We start from the raw sequence: 21,114 nt of genomic DNA on the forward strand, positions 1-21,114 counted from the left end.
ATATTCTTAATGTGACAATGCATGTTATTCATTAGATAGATAGATAGATAGATACTTTATTGATCCCCAAGGGGAAATTCAAGAGATAGATACTATTATAGTTAACTAAATACTAGCCTGGCATAGCCATAGCCTACGTAAGCTTCCGCTCAATTTTCATTTGAGGGTTTGGTATGACCAGGCTAACTAAATACAGGCAAACACAGTCAACACAATCGCACAGAGATGTGTCAATTTTCATTCATAGGCAGTTAGCCTACTGTTGATTTGAGCGCAGTAAAAGCGGAGGCAGTCAGTGACAGAAAGTGGACTAGTTTTCCCGCTGGGGAATTTCCCATCCACGTGTCTAAATAGGCGGGATCAAAACAAACATTTCATTGGTAGTCTAGACGTCAGTCTTACATCTTAAAGGTATATGTACCTAATTCTGCAGAAATAATGGTATACATTTAATATCTGTTGAATTGTCGACTGGTATCTATCGAAATCATCACAACATGTTACATCTGAAACATTTGACTGAATTAGTAAACCTACCTTTGTCAAGCTACATTATGTGATAGTATCGATAGTATTGATAATTCAACTGATTAACACACTTTAACTTTTCCACTCATTGTTATGGTAGCCTACTGTGTCTTTAAAAGGCAAAGGAGGAGTCTATTTCTGACGTCGATACGAAGACTCGACGGATGAAATGAGCAAGACAGTCTACCCAGAGCAGAGAAAGGAGTAGAACCGCGATAAGCACAACCTTGCTTGCCTGCGTCGCCAACAATCGTGATCTTACAAATACATTTCTGACAAGGAAATACAACGAATTGGAGAACAAACTGAGGTACTGCGAAGAACCCAAGCAAATTATCAAAAACAAAGACGTAACGCTATTTGTTTGTCTTTCTCAGTGTCTACTTTACATGGACGTTAACTATTAGTTACAGCATATCGATTTTAATGACAAATAACTTTTGTCTGCTAGCTCGCTTGCTAACGTTAACTTTCATTAAGTGGCTATGGTATTTTTTGTTTTTGTTGTTTCTAACATGCAGTGCTAGCGAACGAATGTTAAATCACTGGACTTTGTTATTCGGTTTTACTGATGACTCACCTGATAGGTGGTATGTTGTTTGGTCAATCTGTGAAAATTAAGGATAACGTTGTTAATCTAGTTAACGTAACGTTACCAGTTGACAAGTGAGACATGGTGGCTTCGGCAATATTCGCTGGTAAACCGCCACAATACGGGCAAATATCAACTAGCTAGCCAGCAGGCTAATTTAGACACCGGTAGATTCGTAACGTTAGCGATAAGACAACGGTAACATTAATGTTAACCTACTATTTGTAATCTAACGCATCGTTGTACCTGACTGCATGTTACCGCTCTGCGCAATTCAACTGGTTGCTATTCTGATTAGATTAGCAGCTAATTTGATTGTTAAATGGCCGTTTGCGATATTTCATAAACTGACCGATAGCTCAGAGATATTGACTACCATTTACTTAAGTTGCAATAGTGCAACATCAATTTGCTTGAAAATGCTGATACGAAATGTTACGTTATTTCATATTATCAGAGGGTTCGTTGAACTTTACGTTACTTTAACATAAACGTTAACCTTACCGTTACTCAGCGGTAGACATCGACCCCCTCTGCTCCTTAAAGTTGTCTGAACTCATGGCTGTCAACATTTAGTCCGACTTATTATGACTAGCAGCTAAATTAACATGCTATCGGAATGAAGCTTCATTGCATTGCATCTTCGTTTTTATCACAAGTGCAGTGATGTGAGGCGGTTGTGAACTAACTTTGATGTAACTGTTAACATTACTAGGAAAGAGACCAAGAGGTCCTGAACTTTGTCGAAATGGTAACGATTAATGGTGCTAACGGTTAATGTTAACGTGATTTGTTTTGGCTGTGGGGAGGTGTTGCTGCTTACGCACATTGTTCTTTCATGCAATGCTATTTTTTTTTTTTTATTAAATTGGTTAACGTTAGGCATCATTCACATTGCAGTGGCCTAAACAATATTTTGTCAAATTATTTATTTGGCGATAGAAATTCTGTGAAACAGAGCTAGTTTGAAGAAAAACATGGGAGCTAAGTTTACGGTAATGTTAACGTTTAACTAGTGATGTTATCCCATTTGTACGACTGCACGCGATGGGTTCACTGCGTTTATGGCCGTGTGTCTGCCCCGGGTACGGGAAGTCAAGCAACTTTAACGTAAGCTCACTGAAGTCTTTGCGAACCAATATAATCAGGATTTTGGTATAAACTCTACGGGGCCAGGCCGTTAAATTTACATTCAGTAACCTCTAATACAACCAACTAACCCACCCTGACCACCGCCCTATCCGTCCGTTTCGATATTAGCTCCAAACACCAGCCGTATAATTTAACATTAACAGATTATACCCAGAACCTTCGATGTTATCCCCAAATGAACGTTAACATTAGCTGTTACAGGCACGTTTTCATATCTTGGCACGGCTAACTTAGCAAGCTAACTTTTCAAGCCAGGGAAAACACATTTCGACCTTGTTTACCTTTTTCTATTTAGCTCATGCGTGTATTAACGGACGGGAAAGTGCAACAACAACAAAAAAAAACATACACACACACACACTCACACACAATGCATGTAACGTTACCGTTGTCTGAACACATTTATCCACATTTTGAAAGGCAGTCTTGATGTCGGTTAGCCGTGGAGGGTACTTTTTTTTAGCCAAGCTGTCATTTCCTGAATTTTGTAGTGAGAAGCTAACATGCGTTGTAAGCGAGCACTTGAGATCTGTTTAGACACCGCCTGCCAGGGGGTGGTATTATAACGTTTGACAGGGTAGTGGTGAGCTGGTGTCAAAGCCATATTTCTATGCTTAAGCTTGTTTGAGGGGGAAAAACAACCAATTTAGATTTAAATTAGGCTACCCATTGCATTTTAAAATAATAATGACTTTAAGTGTGGGCCCTTGACAGAATCCTCTTCCAAATGTGCTGAATACGTGGTCTCGTGAGTCGTGAGCCTTGAGCGGGCATTCCAAAAATGATGTAATATGATGCCGCAGCGGTGCTCAGCGCGCGTGGTAGCCTTCAAGTCGAAAACCAACTAATCTCTCGTTCTCTGCCTGTGAACTGATGAACACTTGGAAATTAAATGTTTCACCGGTTTCATATGTTGTGTAGTTATTATGATGAGTAGGCTACTCTGATGCAGACCTGCTTGGTGCCACTCTCTCACTCATCTCATTCTGGAGAGTAGGTTTGACTATAAGTTGTAAACGACTTGAATGTTTAGGCTACATATCGCCTCTCTGGGTAGAGGCCTGTTGTTACTGATGTTTGACGTTTTGGTGGCATGTCATTAGGGTATGAGGCTGTGAGAGGCTGTGCTGTGTTTGCTACGATTATGAAGGGAATAACAGCAAGAAAGCAAATGTGTGATGGAAGGGGTGTGTAAGCATGTGAGGTGTCAGTGATCATCTAGTTGTGGTCAGTTGTTAAACTGAGAACATCACAGTGAAGGTGTCAGGATGGGCCTTATCAAGTTAGAATGGATAAAATAGTAAGTAGCAATTATAAGCATGCAATTGCACAAATGGCGTGTGTGTGGGGTTTTGCTTGTGGATGAGTATGGCAAGCATTAAGTGTGAGAGAAAGTGTGTGTATGTGTAGTGAGTGGATTTTTTTTTTTGCAAAGGTGTAGAAGGTCCTCTGTTACCTTGTATTCACATATATGTCAGGGTAAATGCCTTGTGTGTGTCTTTTCTTTTTTTTAGCAAATGTCTATAAGGGAATGTGTTACCTTGTGCTCACCTGTCTGTCTGATAGGGACAGTGTGTGTGTGTGTGTGTGTGTGTGTGTGTGTGTGTGTCAGTCACACAGGCAGTAGGTCAGTGTGTATTGAGCAGAAGGCAGCAGAGGGAGCTGTGTGTCGCTGAAGCTCTGAATCTTTTGCCCTGTACTCAAGAGAAGTCTCAGGCAACGGCCCTTGCAGCGATCGCAACTTGGCAGCCGTCTGCAATGAAAATCACCAAAACTTCATCTATGAACCCCAAGCAGCCCCAACACCTCGAAACCTTTTCTTGTCATAGGCCTTGTCCACTGAAACACTCAGTAGGGCTGCACGGTGGATTTGCAGAGCAATATGCATGTGCATGGAAATAAGTTGTCAGAATGGCAGATGGTTCGTAGGAAACAGAATGTCTTATGGAATTACCATCATTTATTTAAAAGCAAGAGAAAAGAAAACAGAAGCAAGTGCCAGGATGATAGCAAAGCCAACACACACACACACACACGCACACACTTTGCTTTTGGCAGGTTGACAGATGTGTAAAGTGTTTAAAAAAAAAAAAAAATCAGAGAAGTATCATTAAAAAGCAGTCTTCTACAAGAAAACGGCTGAAGTCTGACTGTGCCCTGTCATAAGCGTCTTGCGTGTTGTAGAAGGAACAGACGCTAGTGCGCGGTCAGTGTCATGCCTCTCAATTTATGGCTTTATTGTGCCAAAAAGAGAGAACGGAGGGAAGGCGCTCATTCTCATCGCTTTGCCCAATGTTTGCGCTGGAGTGGCCTTGTTATGGCTGTCTCACTCTCTGTTGGCACTAGACGGGTAAACAATATGGCTGAACTAGTGAATGCTGATTTTGCTGTCACTCACGGAACATTGAGGCTTTGCAGAGGACGGAACGTAGCCGCAAGACCTCAGGGCTGAGGAGGGAGAGGGTAAGAAAGATGGATGATTAGGCTCCCGCCAAACGGCAGTCTACGGTTAGGTCTAAATATAGCATTACGAGTTGCCCAACCACAACCAAACGAGTGTGTGGTTTCGTCGTGGTGACAACCTCTGCTATTTAAACCAAATCACACAGAGGCCCAGCTTAAGCCACACTAATTTCCACCCTGCTATTACTTTGTTGAGCAGAAAGAGATGCTGATTGTTGGCTCCGCAAAGAGTTGCTTGAGGTAACATTTTTTTTGTTTTGCATCTTCAAAACCTCTAAGTGAAAATCAAAAAATCAAAGTCAGGCCAGAACTCTTGTTGTTTTGTTTAGAAATGGCACCTGAAACAATCGAGCAGAGATATCATACTTTCAGATTTTATCGTTCCTGATTGTGTTTGTTTTGAAAACTTTTCAGTGAGATCACACAGATTACATTGGCAAGGATGAGGCCTGTTTGTTTCTCTCTCCTGTTTGGTTACAAGACACTCCATCTCCGGGCAGCCTGTAGTGGTGTTAAATGAGTCCTGTTGGCTAATTGGTTGTGGTTTGTGTGCTTCTGTCTTCTGATTGGTCGCAGGCAGTCCGACTGTGGCAAGCTCCACATGGAGGATGATGACGAGGATGTTTTTAGGGAGGACTCACTCTGGCACTCACCCTTCAAGGACATCAAGTCGGAGAACAGGGCTACCCAGACGCCTGGCCCCGCCCTGTTGCTAGGCAACGGCATGCTGCCCTGTGGCATGGCACATGAGCCAAGACGAGTCTTCCACGGTAAGACGAACCCAAACTCACATGCACACCACTCAGATAAATGCACTGATAGACTCCCTAACATACAGTATAACTTAATCCTGTTATTAGGGCTGCAGTGTTTGTGGGTTTACCCTGACGTGTTTCTGAAGGATAAAAATGTGGGTGTCAACACTGGTATTTTGACACTTATAGAAATGTTGACTTTGATACTAACCACGGTTTTTGAATCTGGTGGCTTGATCTACTGAAATCCACTGGCTTGTTGAAGCCTGGAATGGCAAATCGGCAACTACTGTCGGCTTTCTTCTTCTCATTGCTGCATGTAAGACTGCCTTGTGTTTATACCTCAAGATGCCAAAACAAGTCAATGTCAAATGCAACATTTATTCAGAGCTTAGTAGAGACTGCTTCCTCCCTGAGAGAGAGAAAGTGAAGGAGTTCCAGAGAGAGAAAAAACGGGAGAGATGGAGAGACTTAAGGGTGTGTGAGAAAGACGCAGATGACTCCCGGCCAGCTCGCGTCTCCTCCTGTCGTAGCCTGAGGCCAGGCGCCACTGAGCTGCGAGGACAACACTTTTACAGCCACTCGTTTGCCGCCTCGCGGCTCCCAGGGCCCCCCTCTGGCGTCTGCCAGTCCTGGTCACGTCGGCTTTTATTACCTGAGCGCTCGCTCGCACGGCTGCTTTGCATTGCAAACAAGCGTTGGCTCGCTGCCTCAGCGTAACCTTGGCAGACATGGGAACGCTGGTGAGCTGGCTGGCTGGCAGACAGACTGACTGGCAAGGAGCCCGTGGCTTGAGCCCGGCAGGAGTGGCAGATGCCGTGCCCTGGATGTTGGTCATCCCGTCCGGGGTTGTAGAGCTGTAAATCACTGATTGCGGAATAGCCTCTGGTCCTGACAGGTGGACTAGACAGCGAGGAATGGAAATAGCCAGAGATGATTTATCCATCTCTGTCTAATGCTGATAGGCTTTGATGGAATTGTTCTGGATGTTGTAGTAGGAGCATACACAGTGATAACCTTTAATGCAAGGGATTTGCAGTAGGAGCATGCACAATGATACATGTTGACACATTTTACATTCCCCTTCATTTGCTCATGTCGCCACATTTTACATTCCCCTTCATTGGTCATGTACACTTTCATCCAGAGTGAACTACAGTCTTCTGCAGATACATCTTCCATTAGCCTGAGGGCCTCCTAGATATTGAGCCCATCATTTTTTATTATTAGCACAGTTTTTGTACCACCGACTGGATTTACAATAGCTACAGTATAACTTCATGGTCACTAATTGTGACTTTACCCTCCTGTAACCTGGCCTCTGTCCCAGTCAGTACTTAACACTCTCGAGTCGAGTATTTCTCGACTCGTGGGGCAACTTCCTCTGAGTGCCCATGGCACGCAGGCCCCCGTGACTCACGTGGCTTTCGAAAGCACTGATTTCCTTTTACACACTGCATCTGGTCCTGTGCGTCTACAGTCTTGTTTTCACTGCATGCTGGCTGCTTTGTCTTATTTTAATAGTTATGAAACCAGGAGAAGGACATGTGAGCTTGGAGACGTCTGGTGCATCTGGCTGTCTGAGTTATATCAGACAAAGCAGACAGTTTTGGGTGAACGTTTTCTATGTTGTAAAAGCTTTATGGGTGTGAATTTGCTCGCAGAAAAAAGAAAGGCCCGCACATTGCATCTGACTACTTATTTTATTGGAAGGATGTGTTTATGCATAGTGCCTTCTTCAGTTTGTTTTATTGTGAATTTGTCTCCAGAAATGCTTGAAATTTATTTGTCTTTAGTTTTATTTCCAAAACCAAATCCATCTTGAAAGCTACTAATAAGCTAGTACATGAGGGGACAATGGATGCTGCATAAAGCTGACTATTAGTGAGGAGTAGTATTGCTCTAACATGATCAATTTTGTGTGTGTGCCTATGTTGATGGCAGGTAACGCAGCCTTGCGATTGCTACAGTCTCCCAACCTTGAGCGCTTGGGTGAAGCCATGGCTGAAGACCAGTGGGGTCATGCCCATCGTCCCCAGCAGCCAGCGGCAAGGAGCGTGGAAGTGGAGATCGGCCAGAAACTGCAGATGATTGGAGATCAGTTCCACCAGGAACAACTACACCTGGTACATAAACACACTACACACACACACACACACACACACACACTCTTGTGTCAGTTGTTCACTCACTCACACTCAAGTCAGTGAGTCACTTCTCTGGGGATTTTCTCCGTCACATCTAAAACCATCTAAAAATAAATCATCTGTAGTCACAATCAGTGCTGCTGATTGGAAATCATGAACAAACCATATCAGTACCTCATTCTTCATGGACACAAACATTAGTGCGGACTCTCAGTTCTACTCACACAGGCCTTGACCTCAGAGGTCTTCCCACTTGGGCTCCTGAGTCACACAGAAACGGCTCCAGTTGTGGCCTGTGTGTGCGTCCTGAGCCAGGCTGGGCCGGGCGGCGCTGCTGATTTGTTGTTGACTCAGGTGGTTTGTCCATCAGCTGCCCGTGACGTGGCTTCCCTCGGGCTGGGGGGCTTGTGGGCTTGTTTCTGGTGCCCGTGGGGACATGAAAGGCCAGCGGGGAGGTGTGGAGGGGGGATGTGGGGGTGAGCTGGCCACGGTGCCGGGGGCCGAGGGCAGGCACGTCTGCCTCCGGTGTTTGTGTTGGCCACAACGCTTCCTCCACTGTGTGTGTGTGTGTGTGTGAGACCAGCTCCAACCTGGCGCACTAACTCCCCCGAGACTCACGGCCTGAGCCGAGGCAGGACGTCCCCTCCACTTTTCCGCTCGCTCTTTCATTCTTGTTGTCTTTCTTTGTTTTTTGTTTTCATTCTTAATTTCCATTCACTCACTTCTCTTCTCCATTCTCACTGCTAACCTCTCGCTACTAGCCTCAGTTTTCTCTCTGTAAACCTCTTGCTCTCTTCATTCACGTTTTCTCTTTCCTCTTGTCATCTCTCTCTCCCCCTCTCCCTTTCTCTCCCTCTCTCTCTATCCCTCTCTCTCACCCCCAGTGTCATCCATTCTGGTGTGCTTCCTGTTTGGTACGTTGGTCCCCTCAGTGTGTTTGCCCTCAGTGATCCTACCGTTAGTGGTGTGTGGGAGGTGACGTAAGGCTCACCCTGGTCACAGTGACCCCATCCAGCAGCCTGTGTGTGTGTGTGTGTGTGTATTATACTTTGTGTGTGTGTTTGTCCGTGGTGGCCATCCTTGACGAGGATGAGTTGCAATTTCGGTCAGGTTGCCTTGAGGCATTATTTTAACTGCTTGAAAATCAAAAGAAGGATCATAGTTCATTGCCTCAACCACAGATTCACACACACGCACACTCACTCTTTAAACCTTTTGCTTCTCTGAATCTCTCCCTCAAACACACACACACGTGTACATTCACTCTCTTGCCTCTGTGATACACACTCGTAGGGTGTGTGGGAGGGCATCGAGTTTGGCTAAGGCTGTGGAGTTGGCTGGAGCTCTGAGGGAGTTGAATATTGGTGAGGTGTGTGTGTGTGTTAGTGGGGATGTTTGTGCTTGGGTAAGCTTGAGTGTGGGGGAGTTGAGGTTACTGAGAGGTGTGTGTGTGTGTGTGTGTGTGTGTGTGTGTGTGCGTTTGCATGCATATATGTGTTTATGTGAATGTGTGTGTGTGAGTGTGGGGGTACGAGGAACAGCTGTGGTTTGGGAGTCTCCAGCAAGTCCTGCCCTAGCCGTCAGGAGCGCCCACAAGAGACGCCCTAATAAGAGGCTTTGCTCCACATCCCTCAGGGCCTACCCATGCGCCGCCACCGAGCCCTGTGTGTGTGTGTGTGTGTGTGTGTGTGTGTGTGTGTGTGTGTTTCAGCTCCACTGCACCAGTGGTCAGGAGCGCTCTGTGGCAATGCCAGCCTGAAGACGATGCAAACTGCAATCGAAACTGAGATAGTGAAGCTACTGCCCTGTGACACGGAGATTACCAACGGTGACCACAGTCGGTAATCTGCTGTTACCAGATATATCCAACTCCTTTTCTTTTTTTTCTGTCTTTCTTTTTTGTGTTTGCCCAGTCCATTGTTTGTCTCAAGACGGGGCTTTTTCCTCTGACAGGGACACAGGCAGCCTAATCCACCTCTGCTCAGTGCAGGATTCACTGGGCCTTTGTTTTTGTTCAGCTTAAATCCCTCAGGCAGGCGTCATCTTCTCTCCCTCCAGTGAAGAGTGGGCATACCTGCTGTATGCTCTTGTTGAAGACAATGTTCTTTGATACAATGGAGATTCTTTGATAAATGTTCTCGTGAGAACCCTCCAATGAAGTGTTTATTTATCTATGTATTTATTCATTTCTGATTGGACGAGAGTCATCACAGTGTGTGTGAGCGTGCTAGTTGCCGGGCTGTCATCACTCTCTGCAGCTGGCTCCTCCACACAGGCATGAGTGATTGCAGCAAAGGCGCAGCATTGGTAGACGAAGATTAAGTGAGCCTAAAATGGTGACACATGGTGGGCTGCTGATTGATAACTATCTGTGAAATGTCTGTGCATGTGAGGGGTGTGTGTGTGTGTCTGGAGTGTGAAAATCATCATCTGTGTGGGAAGTGAGATCTGAAATCTGCCTCTGTGTGTGTGAATAAGTGAGCAAGAAACCCCTGACACCTCAAAGTTAGTTCAGAGTTAGGCGCAGCGGCCCTCCTGTCCCTACCGTGCAGACTGGATAGGTGACCCATATGGGCCCCTGCGCTGGCAAGGCAGTAGCAGGACTGTGGTGCCCGCTGCTCACCATCAGCTGGTGCTATTACCGGTGACCGGTCATGAGGTCATCAGGATGAGCACAAACTCTGTCTGTCTGTCTGTCTGTCTGTCTGTCTGTCTGTCTGTCTGTCTGTCTGTCTGTCTGTCTGTCTGTCTGTGTGTGTGTGTGTGTGTGTGTGTGTGGGGGGGGGTGTTTGTGGTTAGTGTGATCAGCACGGCACAAGGCTACTGCTGATCTTGGCTCTGTGGCGATGTTGTGCAATGAGCTGTGAGGTAGGTAAGAGCCCTCAGGCAGCTTATGAACTTTGCAACTGCTTCTCTCCATTTCCCTTCCTCTCACCAGGTCATTTCAGTAAACTATATTGGCATGACTGAAGATCCAGTATTGCCAAAATGTTGTCCTTCTCAGTCTTTCTCTCTCCCTTCTCTCTTTATTTATCTTCTTTTGTGTATCAACTTGTGTTTTTCTCCTGGTCTACCTGTTTCTTTCTCTTCCCTCATTCTTTCTTTCCCTCTCTATCCATCAATTTTTTTCTGTTTCCCATTCTGTCCCTCCCCCTCTCTTTCTCTCTCTATTTGTCTTTCCTAGTATCTGTAGTCATATCTCTCTCCTTGTCCGGCTCTGTCTGTGTCTCTCCCTCCCTGCCTCCCCCTCCCTCTCTTGCAATCTCTCTGGCTTGTTATCTCAAGTTCAAGTTCATCTCAAGTGTTTCTCTCTCCGAGGGTGTAGATATGCCTCTTTGTTCACAATGTGAACTGTGTCTGTGTGTTCACAAACTTTGAGAGCTTGTCAAACAGCACATCTCTCTCTCTATCCCTCTTTCTCTCTCTTTCTGTCTTTTTTCTCTCTCTCTATCAGTCTCACTTGTTCTCTCTCTCTCTTGCTCAGTCACTCAGGAGTTTTATCGCGTTACCATACTTTTTTGTTTATATCTGCACTCTAACGCTCCACTTGTCTCTCCAGTCTTCTACCTCCTGTATCTCTGTTCTCTATTTCTCTCTCTTTCTCTCTCAAACACATCCCCCTCTCTCTCTCCTCGTCAGACATCAGTGTGTTTTTTCTGATGGCCCATTAGACATCCAGCCCTTTGCTATGTTCAACGGTGAGGTCTGGTTGTTGTTGTTCCTGAGCCCTCTCTGTTTCCTCTCTCTCTTCCTCTCTTTCTCTTCCTCACTCCTGTTCTCTCTCTCTTTCTCTCTCTCTGTAGAATGCCTGAGGCATGGCCGTGGATTAAGTCTCTCAGAAGTCAATGTGAGGCATAGGGCCGCTGACAGATAAATTGCTCCTCACTCTGACAGTGATGCTTTAGACCCACGGGCAGCTTTAATATGAGACGTGTGTGTGTGTGTGTGTGTGTGTGAGTGACTTGAAGAGCCTTAGCAGCAGGTAGTAGCTGTCACCGAGTGTATGTGAGAGGCGAACTCTGAGGCGAGAGGCAGAATTAGGTTTCAGGGTTTTTTTTATCTGGTCTTTTTTTCCCTCTCCCTCCCTCTCCTTCTCTTTCTTGCTCCCTCCTTCTCTTTTCCATAGGGAGTTCTCCTGCTGCCTTCAGAATGAGTGCTGAAAGCAGATTAAATGTCTACTATGAGTGCATTAGATGTGTGTATGTGTGTGTGTAGTGCTTATCTTCACTCAGCAGTCACAGTTGCTCTTAGGGATCACACACACACACACACACACACACACACACACACACACACACACGTGTGTGTTTACAACTTCAGCTGTGCTTTGGGGAGGAAAGCGGCAGAAGAGAAGTGGGGTTGGGGGGTGGTGAGGAAGGGATACACTTTGAGTCACACTTCCTGCTGACAGTCTAGTAGTGTGTCGCTGTGCACACACAGAGAGGAACCACGATGTCACCGCTCTGGAGGAAAAACAATGCTAACTCTAACCACCAGCCACCCCACACCGACCCCCACATCGACACCAAAACAAACCCGCCTCCCTGGCCAGCCTTGCGTGAGAGTGGTGATCAAACATGCTTTGTCACCGTCATCACAAGTATAGGATTCCTGTTGAGTAACTCTCGGATTAACAGATAAAACACCAACGTTATTAGCGTGTGTGTGTGTGTGTGTGCTGAAGAATTGTCTTTGTGGTTGGTTGGGTGTATGTATTATAAGCACACATGTGTCATGTTTGCACGTGTGTTTGTTTTTCCAAGATTCAGCTAGTTGCTAGGCACCAGCTGTTTATGGGCACTTGACTATATTTGTGTGTGTGTGTGTGTGTGTGTGTGTGTGTTGATGGTGAAAGGCATTGATTCCGTATGCATCTGTACGTGTGCTGTTTGTGAGCGCTGTGCTGATAAGCGACTGGTGTGTGAGGACGTGTGTGAGGAGCAGGGCAGCCTGCATGAGCCGGTGATAAGGGTGAAGGCCACGGTGACCACGCGGAGCCTCTGGGGAAACTCGCCTCTGTCCTTATCAGCACACTGCCTTTACATTCAAACACAATTCTGACACTTAATTCCACAAGAGCAGGGTACTTGTAGCACGTACGCACGCACACACACGCGCACACGCACGCGCACACGCACACACCGCACGCACACAGAGTAACAGATAGACAGACACACACACACACACACACACACACACACAGATACACAAACAGAAACCTCCATGTAGTCGCACAGGCGCACAGAGACGGGCAGGTAGTGCAAAGCCACAGCTAGATGAACAGATAGCCTCCAGAGACAGGCGGATTCACCCTTGCACAGTCTCGTGAGTGCTTGAGTGTGATGCTCACACATGACATTCATACACACCACCAAACATGCTAATACACACTCAAATAGACACTTGTCCTATCTAACGACGGATTGGCACGCATGAGAACCCGTAGGTCTTGGGGCTCTAAAGGTCACTGGCAATAACAGGAGGGACTTTTTGGAAGTTTCTTTATCAGGCTGTGTGGTTTAAGGGCACGACCCTGTGCTGACGTACGAGCTTGCTGAGTACTAGGCTTTGACAGTGTTTGAGTTTCGGGTTTCCTCATTTGTGTTTACAGTGGAAACATTTCTCTTCAAAGATTGCTTGGTGTGTCTGTGTCACTGTGTGTGTGTGTGTGTCTCAGTGTTTGCATTGTACTATCATAATTGATTTACACCAGCAAAATTCTACTAGCAGAATTTCAGACACTGATTTAGTTATCTGTTTGGTGATTTAATCCTGTTGAAATGCTCAGCACAGGTGGTATTCTCTTAAAGGTGCCATCAGGGACTGTGCAGGAAGTCACATTTGTTTGCATTTGTGATGATTGCTGAATGTGACACACAATGTTTTGGGCTTGAAATTGTGTTAAAGTCCCTGACTGCACCTTTAGCTTGGCCTACACTTACACATTAAGGGCTAAGACATACATTTACTGTACATGTATTCATTTATCTTTTATCTAAGGCAGCTTACAAACAAAGACTGAAATTCAAGCTCCAATGCAAAAGGAAATCTTGTACATACACATGTAGACACTATGATCCATACCTTTTAACTACACAAGGACATCCACATCTAAAGGCCTTCATCATAATTTAGGTCTACCAGGCACCTAGTTGCAAGTTGTTTATTTCTCACCTGATAAAAATATTGTAGTGTCTGTGTGCTTATCAAGCGATCTACTTGAGCACTAGAGGATTGTGTTCAGCTGTTGCTGTGCGCCATGTCAGATGGCTTGGGATGTGCTTTCACTGTTCCTTCATCAACTGAAGGAAATGGATCCAGCCTCCAGACAGAGAGACACACAAGTCGATGCCCAAATGTCTGCCACAGATTATAAGGAAATGCCTGTTTGATTTTGGTTTCATTTGGGTGAATGCATTTTATTTGTGTCGCAAGCTCGAGCGTGTTCTTGTGTCGGCTTTCAAATGCACACTGCAGTGGGTGACAACATGTCCCCCTCCTCCCCAACACACACTCGCACGGCTCCTCCTCCCCAACACACACTCGCACGGCTCCCTGCAGAGCTGCAGTCGGGGGGCGGCACTTCTCTGCTGGTTTTTTTCCCTCCCTTCATTTTTACTTTTCCTCCCCGCACAGAGCGGCGCGGCGCGGCGGCGTGCACCAGCCAGCCAGCCAACCCGCGCCCGCGAGGAGTCAGCGAGGGTGCTGGCGCAAGCTTATGCAACGCTCTGCAATGTTTGTCCTAGTGTCTGGGAGCCAATGGAAGCCCGCCTCCGCCAAACAATGAAGGAAGCCCAGAAGTCGGGAAGAGAGAATGCGTGGGCGCAAAAGTGCTTTATTACCAGCCTATTTTTAGCCTTTTCCTGGACGCCGAGCGCATGGTGTTTTCAGATTTGTCATCTACGATGATAGTTATTACTGTTATTCCACAGATTAGAATCGAGGATGGTATTTTCATGGCACCTGTGTTGCCAGCTTAGGGCCACTGACAGACATGTCCGTGCATGTCTCTAGAAAGTCCTGAAAGCAACCCCCCGCCTCCCGAGTCATAAACACGGTACAGAAAGGACAGTGCAGAGAGAAAGCAGTGTGCCAGTCTGGTATCAGGGAAAACATGAAGGGGAGGAGTTGTTCGGATGCTTAGAGGACGCTCGCTCGCTCGCGTGGAGTTTTATGGGCTGTCTGTAAAAGGGGGCTGATATGGTATCAGCACTGGCTGTCTCACCAGGTCCAGAGCCAAAGCAGCAGCGCTCCTCTCAAAACACACACACACATGCACACACATGTACTAAACACACACACATGCACACACATGTACTAATCACACACACATACACAAACATTAGCCAGATCTTTTGACTGACTGCACAGTAAACCCCCTCACCCCTCTTTAATCCTGTTTGTTAAAATGATCTTATCTGTGCTTGTCAGTGGTACTGATGACATTATCCTCAGGCTAATCTCTCCATCCAGTCAGAGTGGCAGCCACATACTGTAGATGTGTGTGAGAAGTCATGGAAGGCTGTTTGCAGTGTGGATGTATGATATAAGCTATCTATAGAGGACTATGTAATATATTTATGCAATAGCTATATAGTGTTTGCACAGTGTAATATAATGTGTGTATACAGTGTAAACAGAAGTGTTTGGCATGGCCTCCCTGACCTAAATTGAGAGGAGTGTAATATTTGACTAGTGTGTCCTTGACAAACAGAAATGAGTTGGCAGTAAATGTTGGGGCAGGTATGTTCCCAGTGGAATTACAGTGTTACCAACACAGCTACAAGATGGGTTTCTTCACTAAAAGTTATTAGTGATTCATGTGAAATGACCATTGTTGTCTTGTCATGGTGTTGCTGACTTGCTATACCATGTCATCAATGCCAACGTTGACGTTCCAACGTTCCATTATTATTGTGAACAGAGTCATCAAAAATGTACATTGCTCAACCTGTTGTCCTCTGCATTCATCATCATCATCGGTATTGATCATTCTTTTGTTTTGTTTACAGTTTCAGAGAAACCAAAGACCACAGCAGCAGCCAGTTTTGTGGCGTCTGGCGTGGGCTCTGTACACCCTGCTCTTTGAGAGACCGGCGGGCGAGGAGCCGAGGTGAGACGGACTATGCTGACCAGCCACCACCACGGGCCAGACCGCCCGGTCCCACTCAGCGTGGCAGGGACCTCCAATGGCACTGTCCAGGATTCAACACGGGTTTGGAGAAGGAGAGGAAGGAGAGGAAGAAAAGAGCGAGGGAGCAACAGAGAGACGAGCAAAAGGGAGATGCTGGTTGACTGCAGGTCGGGGAACCCATGTCTCTTTTCTACTGTTTTTCTTAATACCCTACCACACCCCCACCCACCCTCTTGAGGATGAGGCGTTTTTCTCTCCAAGTAGAAGATGATGCCATGCTGTTCACAAGATTTTTCTATTCCTATTTTCATAAAAAAAGACAACGAAAAAAGTAGTGAGAAAAAAGGAAAGTGTGGAGGTAGTATTTTGTACAGTATATTGTTCTTGTTTTATTGTTTGCACTTCCATATATGTACTTCTTGAATGACCTCCGTATGTCTTGGGAATGCCTTATTGTCCCATGCCACCATTGAATGACTGAGGAGAAGGAAAAGAAAGAAAATGATTGGGTGGCATGGGGCTCCTGTTCTGAAATCTCCCAGGAAACCAATCAACTTGACAACCAACTAATCTCCAAAGAGGCTGTTTTTTTGTGTTGTTTGTTGTATTTCTTCCCTCTTTTTTCGGAACAAACTGTTTTGCACCTCAGCTTGTCCTGTTACTTTTTTTCAACAAGATGTTAAATATTATTTTTTCTTTCTTCAACTTCTTGGTTTGTAAGAGTGTTTTTTTTTGTTTTTATTTCCAGTGTCTGATTATTTTTTGTTTGTTTATTTCTTTTGAAATATTAAGTCCTTAATGGCTTCCTTACATGGATTCAAGTTCCAGTTTGTTGTATTAGTTATTGTGCCATGTATGGCATCATGAAGTACGTCATGGTAGGTGTGGGCTTAATCCGTAAGGATTAGAAAACAGGTGATATTCCTACTGTAGATATGAAAGGCAGATCAAATAACCCAACTAAGTAGCTCTCCAGAGAGTCTGTCCTGGCGTCTGCTTGCGGAAGGAGACCCAGAAGTGTCCCCGCTCCTCATAGTCTTTTGGGGTTACAACTTCTCCTCTGTGTGCCCCTATGGAATGAAAGAGTAGCATGAGAAGGCCAGAACATTTGTCATACAACCGGCAGAATCCCAGATGAGCTTTGGAATCCATTTTGCTTGCACTAGTGTACGTCTGCCAGGGCTGATTGATTTTAATCAGAAAGCACATTGTTTTTATTGTTACCTTTTTTATGATAATTTTTATTTGTTTTTTTCTTTTCTTGTTTTGGTCAGGGAAGCAGAACCTCTTAGGGATGATTTGTCCTGAAACTGAAATCTGAATGAATGTGTTGAAGTATGATTTCGCATTTGATTGACATAAACCTCTCAAAGTGTGTAATGAAGGTGACTGAAAACATATTTTATTTCTTACAATTATTTTTTTGTTTTATTTTTCCCAAGAGACCTGACTGTTTTTACTACCCCCAATTCAGATCAGACAAGAGATTAAACATATCCAGAGCAGAGACAAATTTTGTCTTGTTGAAACTACTTTATACCACAACAAACAGTCCATTGAATGCAGTTTCTTCAACTGTTCAAATTTATAGGTGCGTGCCCCCTGTCCCCCCAAGTTGTTTTTGACGTGTGCTCTTCTTTGTTGCCAGTTGGAGAGACACCAAACCACTTGAGTGTTTGGCACCTGAGCAATACTGGGCAAACAAATCTGTGAATGGACTGCATCTTTTTTTCCTCAGGATACGTATCTGGGCTTTTGTAATTAACAAAAAAAAGTATATGAGTATATACCTTTTCAGGTGATTTGTTAAACGGTGCAGTGGTATAATTGTTGAATATAAATGACCACTACTTTTCTGCCTTTAAAACATTCTTTTTACAAGACTAGAGGAGAACATCTTCAGAAGAGAGAATTGAACTGTAATTATTGTTATAATGTTTTTGGCATGTTTGAAGACACTGATTCATTCTCGTCAATGCTGTTATTTGTGATTCTTCTTTTGTTTGTTTGTTGCCTTTTTCGTTTTTTATTGCATTCTTTTCCAACTTCATGTCCCAATTTTGGTTAGTAGTCCACATGATGTTATGTCTTATCACTTGGAAGATATTTCACTTTTAACTCCAATCGCCACCATGCTGTTGATTATCAATTCATATAGTTGTAGCAAATTCAGTTTTGGGTCAGATTATGCAGCATGTGCCGTTTTAAACAGATCACAAAGTTGCCTTCTTTTCAATGGCCACTGTGTACAACCTTGGGTACATGAGTATGGTACAATAGATTATTTTTTGATGTTGATGTAGCTGTAGGTTGGTGACAAATGCGCTGAGAGCTATAGGAGGCAGAAGCTACATTTGAAGTGTGCTCCACATTAGGAGAGGAGTTGAAAGTTGTAGTTGTTTCCTGCAAATTTTGAACGCTGAGCCAGTTAATTGTCCTTGTAGCTCTGCCTCTCTATCTCTCGTTGTTTCCCATCTTAGTCTTGCTGTGTCACCACACCGTATTCTCTCTGGACCCTGTGTATGTGGACTACTTCCAAAACTTTTTTTAGGACATTTTGTGTTTCATTTTTTTAATTTATTTTTTGTTTTGTTCTTTTTTCTCTTATTTATTGTTTGTATATTTGCCCATTTGCTACTGTATACATTCATTTGTGCAATTTCTTGACTTTTTTTTTATTTTATTGGTCTTAGATTTGTATATATTGTATTTGTGTTTCTCTGCTGAATGGTAGGGGCCATGCATTGCCTGATTGTTTCTTGGGAGTACATTCTTATGTCCAGAATCTCAGTTGTGTTCACTCAAAACAAACAGAAACAACATCATTTTTAAGTTTTACAATCAACTGAAAATTTCATTGTCATAAAAAATGGAATTAATTTTGTATGTCGGAGGATGGTCTATAACGACCTTAAATTCAGAAGGGCCATCACTTGGTTTGAAAACTCACATGAGATGCAGACCTATGCGAACAAGTTTGATTGCCTTCTTCACTACTCCAGTGACATGTTTGTTCTGTGGTACGTGTATGAAAATAATCAAAACCTGGAATGAGCTGAAGGTTAGTTGACATTTTGCCCCCGGAAAGCTGTGCCTTTCTCTTATGGAGGTGTGTTCTTTGTTAAGTGATGTGTCCACATAAAACCATGAAGGACCAAGCTTTCCCTTCAACCACTAGCTCAAAGCCCACTGAAGCCCTGTACACTGAAATTAGCAGCTCAAGATGCTGTTTTACACTCTGTCATTGTTAGTCATCATTGCACATACAAGTGTTACCCTCGTATTTTAGTAAATCATCAAGTCAGTCATTACAAGTTGACCACAGTGATAATTTCACTTTGAAAGAATGGTGGCACTGACAGTAGTGTTGTACAAACTGTCCAAATGTTCTGTGAAGTCACTGGGCATTGGTTATTGGTTAGACTTTGTTTGTTTTCTACACTTTTTAAATTGACATGCACTGGAAAAAAGTCGTTGACACTCATGTGTTTGTAATCCCTGACTTGTAGCAAAACATACATGCATTTTATTTAATCTGACGATCAGGTGCCAGATAAACAATGTCCTGTGTTATATCCGTGGACTTGACCTGACATTTTTAGTCCACTCCCTGAAGTGTACTATAAGGTTGAGATGTCACCCAGTGTTAGTGTCGTTTTTGTGGAGTCAGGTGGAGGTTGAGTGGAGGAGAGAGGCCCACAAGAACAGTCAGTTTAGTATTGAAAACCATCAGTGTCTTGGAGTATCACTATTTTATGTCCATTGTAATTCAACAAGAAGACCTGAGGAAGAATGAATCTTAAATGTTTTTTTACATGCAAGCAGTTCCTTGCTCATGACTTTTTCGGACTTTTTTAAACTTTCATACATCTGCTTTTTAGAGGCAGTTTTGGCCTATAAAATGTTTTAATACCTTTTGGAATTTCTATGAAACATCAGATGAAATCAAGGGCTTTTTTTAAGAAAAGAAAGGAAATGAACTTACAACATTCCTTGAATGAACTCTGGTGTGGAAAGGGCGGTACGGGCTTGTAAGATTTAATTTTTATAGCCATTTTTAAACTACAAAAGAGCATCAGATTTGACTTAAATTGGCATATGTTAAGTATTGGCATAAAACAAAAATCATATACTGTTAGTTACATTTATTGCTGAAATCCTTGAAGTTGCCTTCATTTCATACAGTTTTAACAAAGTCTTGAGGCTCACACATACTCTGTATACCAAGAAATGAGACCCAGCAAAAATGTAGCATTTTTGTAAACTTTGACTGTGTGTCTTCGAGACTGTACTGTGCACTCATTACTATTGTTTCCCTGGTTTTTATACAGTATGGAGGTCTAGACTATTTGTTATATAGTGCAATATGCTGTACATAAGAGCTTTTCTCAGAAAGACTTCAATTTTTTGTTGTTTAATTGGTACATTTTTTTTTTCAATAAAATGTATTAAACTAAAAGATTGGAGTGTCTCCTGTCTCCTATGTTTTTCCTTACTGAACTACACTGTGTATTCAATGGGTAACTTATTAATAATAATTAGTTACCGTTTTTGAGGTATGATTATCAAATCTGGACAGTCAGTTAGATCTGATATGTGCAGGTAATGACTGAAAGTAAAATAAAGATAAAGTGATGACATTTATGATTTTGTACGAATGGGATATAATCCTGAATGTTAATATGTCCTGTATTATTGTGGGATAAAAACACTGAAAATCAATAAATAAATTGTTAAAAAAAAAAAAAAGAAAGAACAGCATAGAAAACCAGCTATTACAATAGCTATGTATATAGTGTGATATAATGGCTTCTCTGTAAAATCGGCACACTTAGAATATAACAGAGAATTGCAGAGTCAATGTTGAGTATTGTATTGTGATACAAATATAAATGTAAAGAACAGACCTTGGACAATGTCCCCATATCATCTCTGACTGGAATTTATTGGAAATTAGATGATTGCACAATGAAATGTGTCAAAATCCCCAAAATCTCACTCTGTAGTTTCCCATCGGTCACAATTGTGACCGAAAATAAAACACTCCTTTTCACCCACTTTTTTATACAAATTTGAAAAAATAGTAATTGATTACTTCAAAGGGTTACTCAAGACACATGATTTTGATATTTTCATGTCTGGGAAAAATGTGGTATTAAACGGGTTTAGCCCATGAGGTCTGCCTCGTAGTATGTAGTTTGTGCCTGGTTTTCTTGATGCCGTCTAATCATCAAGAGACACACCTGGTGATAGGCCTAGATGGACTCTCTTGCCTCTTCTCTGTCTCCATCATCGGACTAAATCAAATCAAATGCTATGTTGAAAATGTCGCTGTCTGCTATA

The 21,114-nt window shown here is 43.6% G+C and overlaps 1 protein-coding gene and 1 long non-coding RNA gene across 3 annotated transcripts in view; one reads left to right on the forward strand and one right to left on the reverse strand.

Annotated features, from left to right (window-relative positions):
- Positions 1-2,797, reverse strand: part of LOC134067082 (uncharacterized) — a 14,804-nt gene extending 12,007 nt beyond the window's left edge. The window contains exon 1 of the long non-coding RNA XR_009936477.1: positions 2,659-2,797. This is a non-coding gene — a long non-coding RNA (uncharacterized LOC134067082). The remainder of the gene's footprint in view (positions 1-2,658) is intronic.
- bmf1 (BCL2 modifying factor 1) lies at positions 681-20,230 on the forward strand. Of its 2 annotated transcripts, none has more exons than XM_062522155.1 (4): positions 681-838; positions 5,312-5,505; positions 7,435-7,616; positions 15,650-20,230. In XM_062522155.1, the coding sequence occupies exons 2-4, from the start codon at positions 5,337-5,339 to the stop codon at positions 15,752-15,754; spliced, it is 456 nt and encodes a 151-aa protein (XP_062378139.1). In that variant the 5' UTR covers positions 681-838; positions 5,312-5,336; the 3' UTR covers positions 15,755-20,230. The 2 variants fall into 2 exon arrangements, with proteins under 2 accessions (XP_062378139.1, XP_062378140.1); XM_062522156.1 differs by having other exon boundaries at positions 718-838; positions 5,316-5,505.
- Positions 20,231-21,114: the final 884 nt, after the last annotated feature.

Source organism: Sardina pilchardus, chromosome 20, assembly GCF_963854185.1.
Source record: "Sardina pilchardus chromosome 20, fSarPil1.1, whole genome shotgun sequence".
Taxonomy (NCBI): Eukaryota; Metazoa; Chordata; class Actinopteri; order Clupeiformes; family Clupeidae; genus Sardina; species Sardina pilchardus.

What these genes read in the sequence shown, in the direction of transcription:
- bmf1 (XM_062522155.1), top strand. Translation starts at nt 5,337, where the DNA reads ATGGAGGATGATGACGAGGATGTTTTTAGGGAGGACTCACTCTGGCAC. An exon ending in GCCAAGACGAGTCTTCCACG is followed by an intron (nt 5,506 to 7,434) that starts GTAAGACGAACC and finishes TGTTGATGGCAG; the next exon opens with GTAACGCAGCCTTGCGATTG. An exon ending in ACCAGGAACAACTACACCTG is followed by an intron (nt 7,617 to 15,649) that starts GTACATAAACAC and finishes TTTTGTTTACAG; the next exon opens with TTTCAGAGAAACCAAAGACC.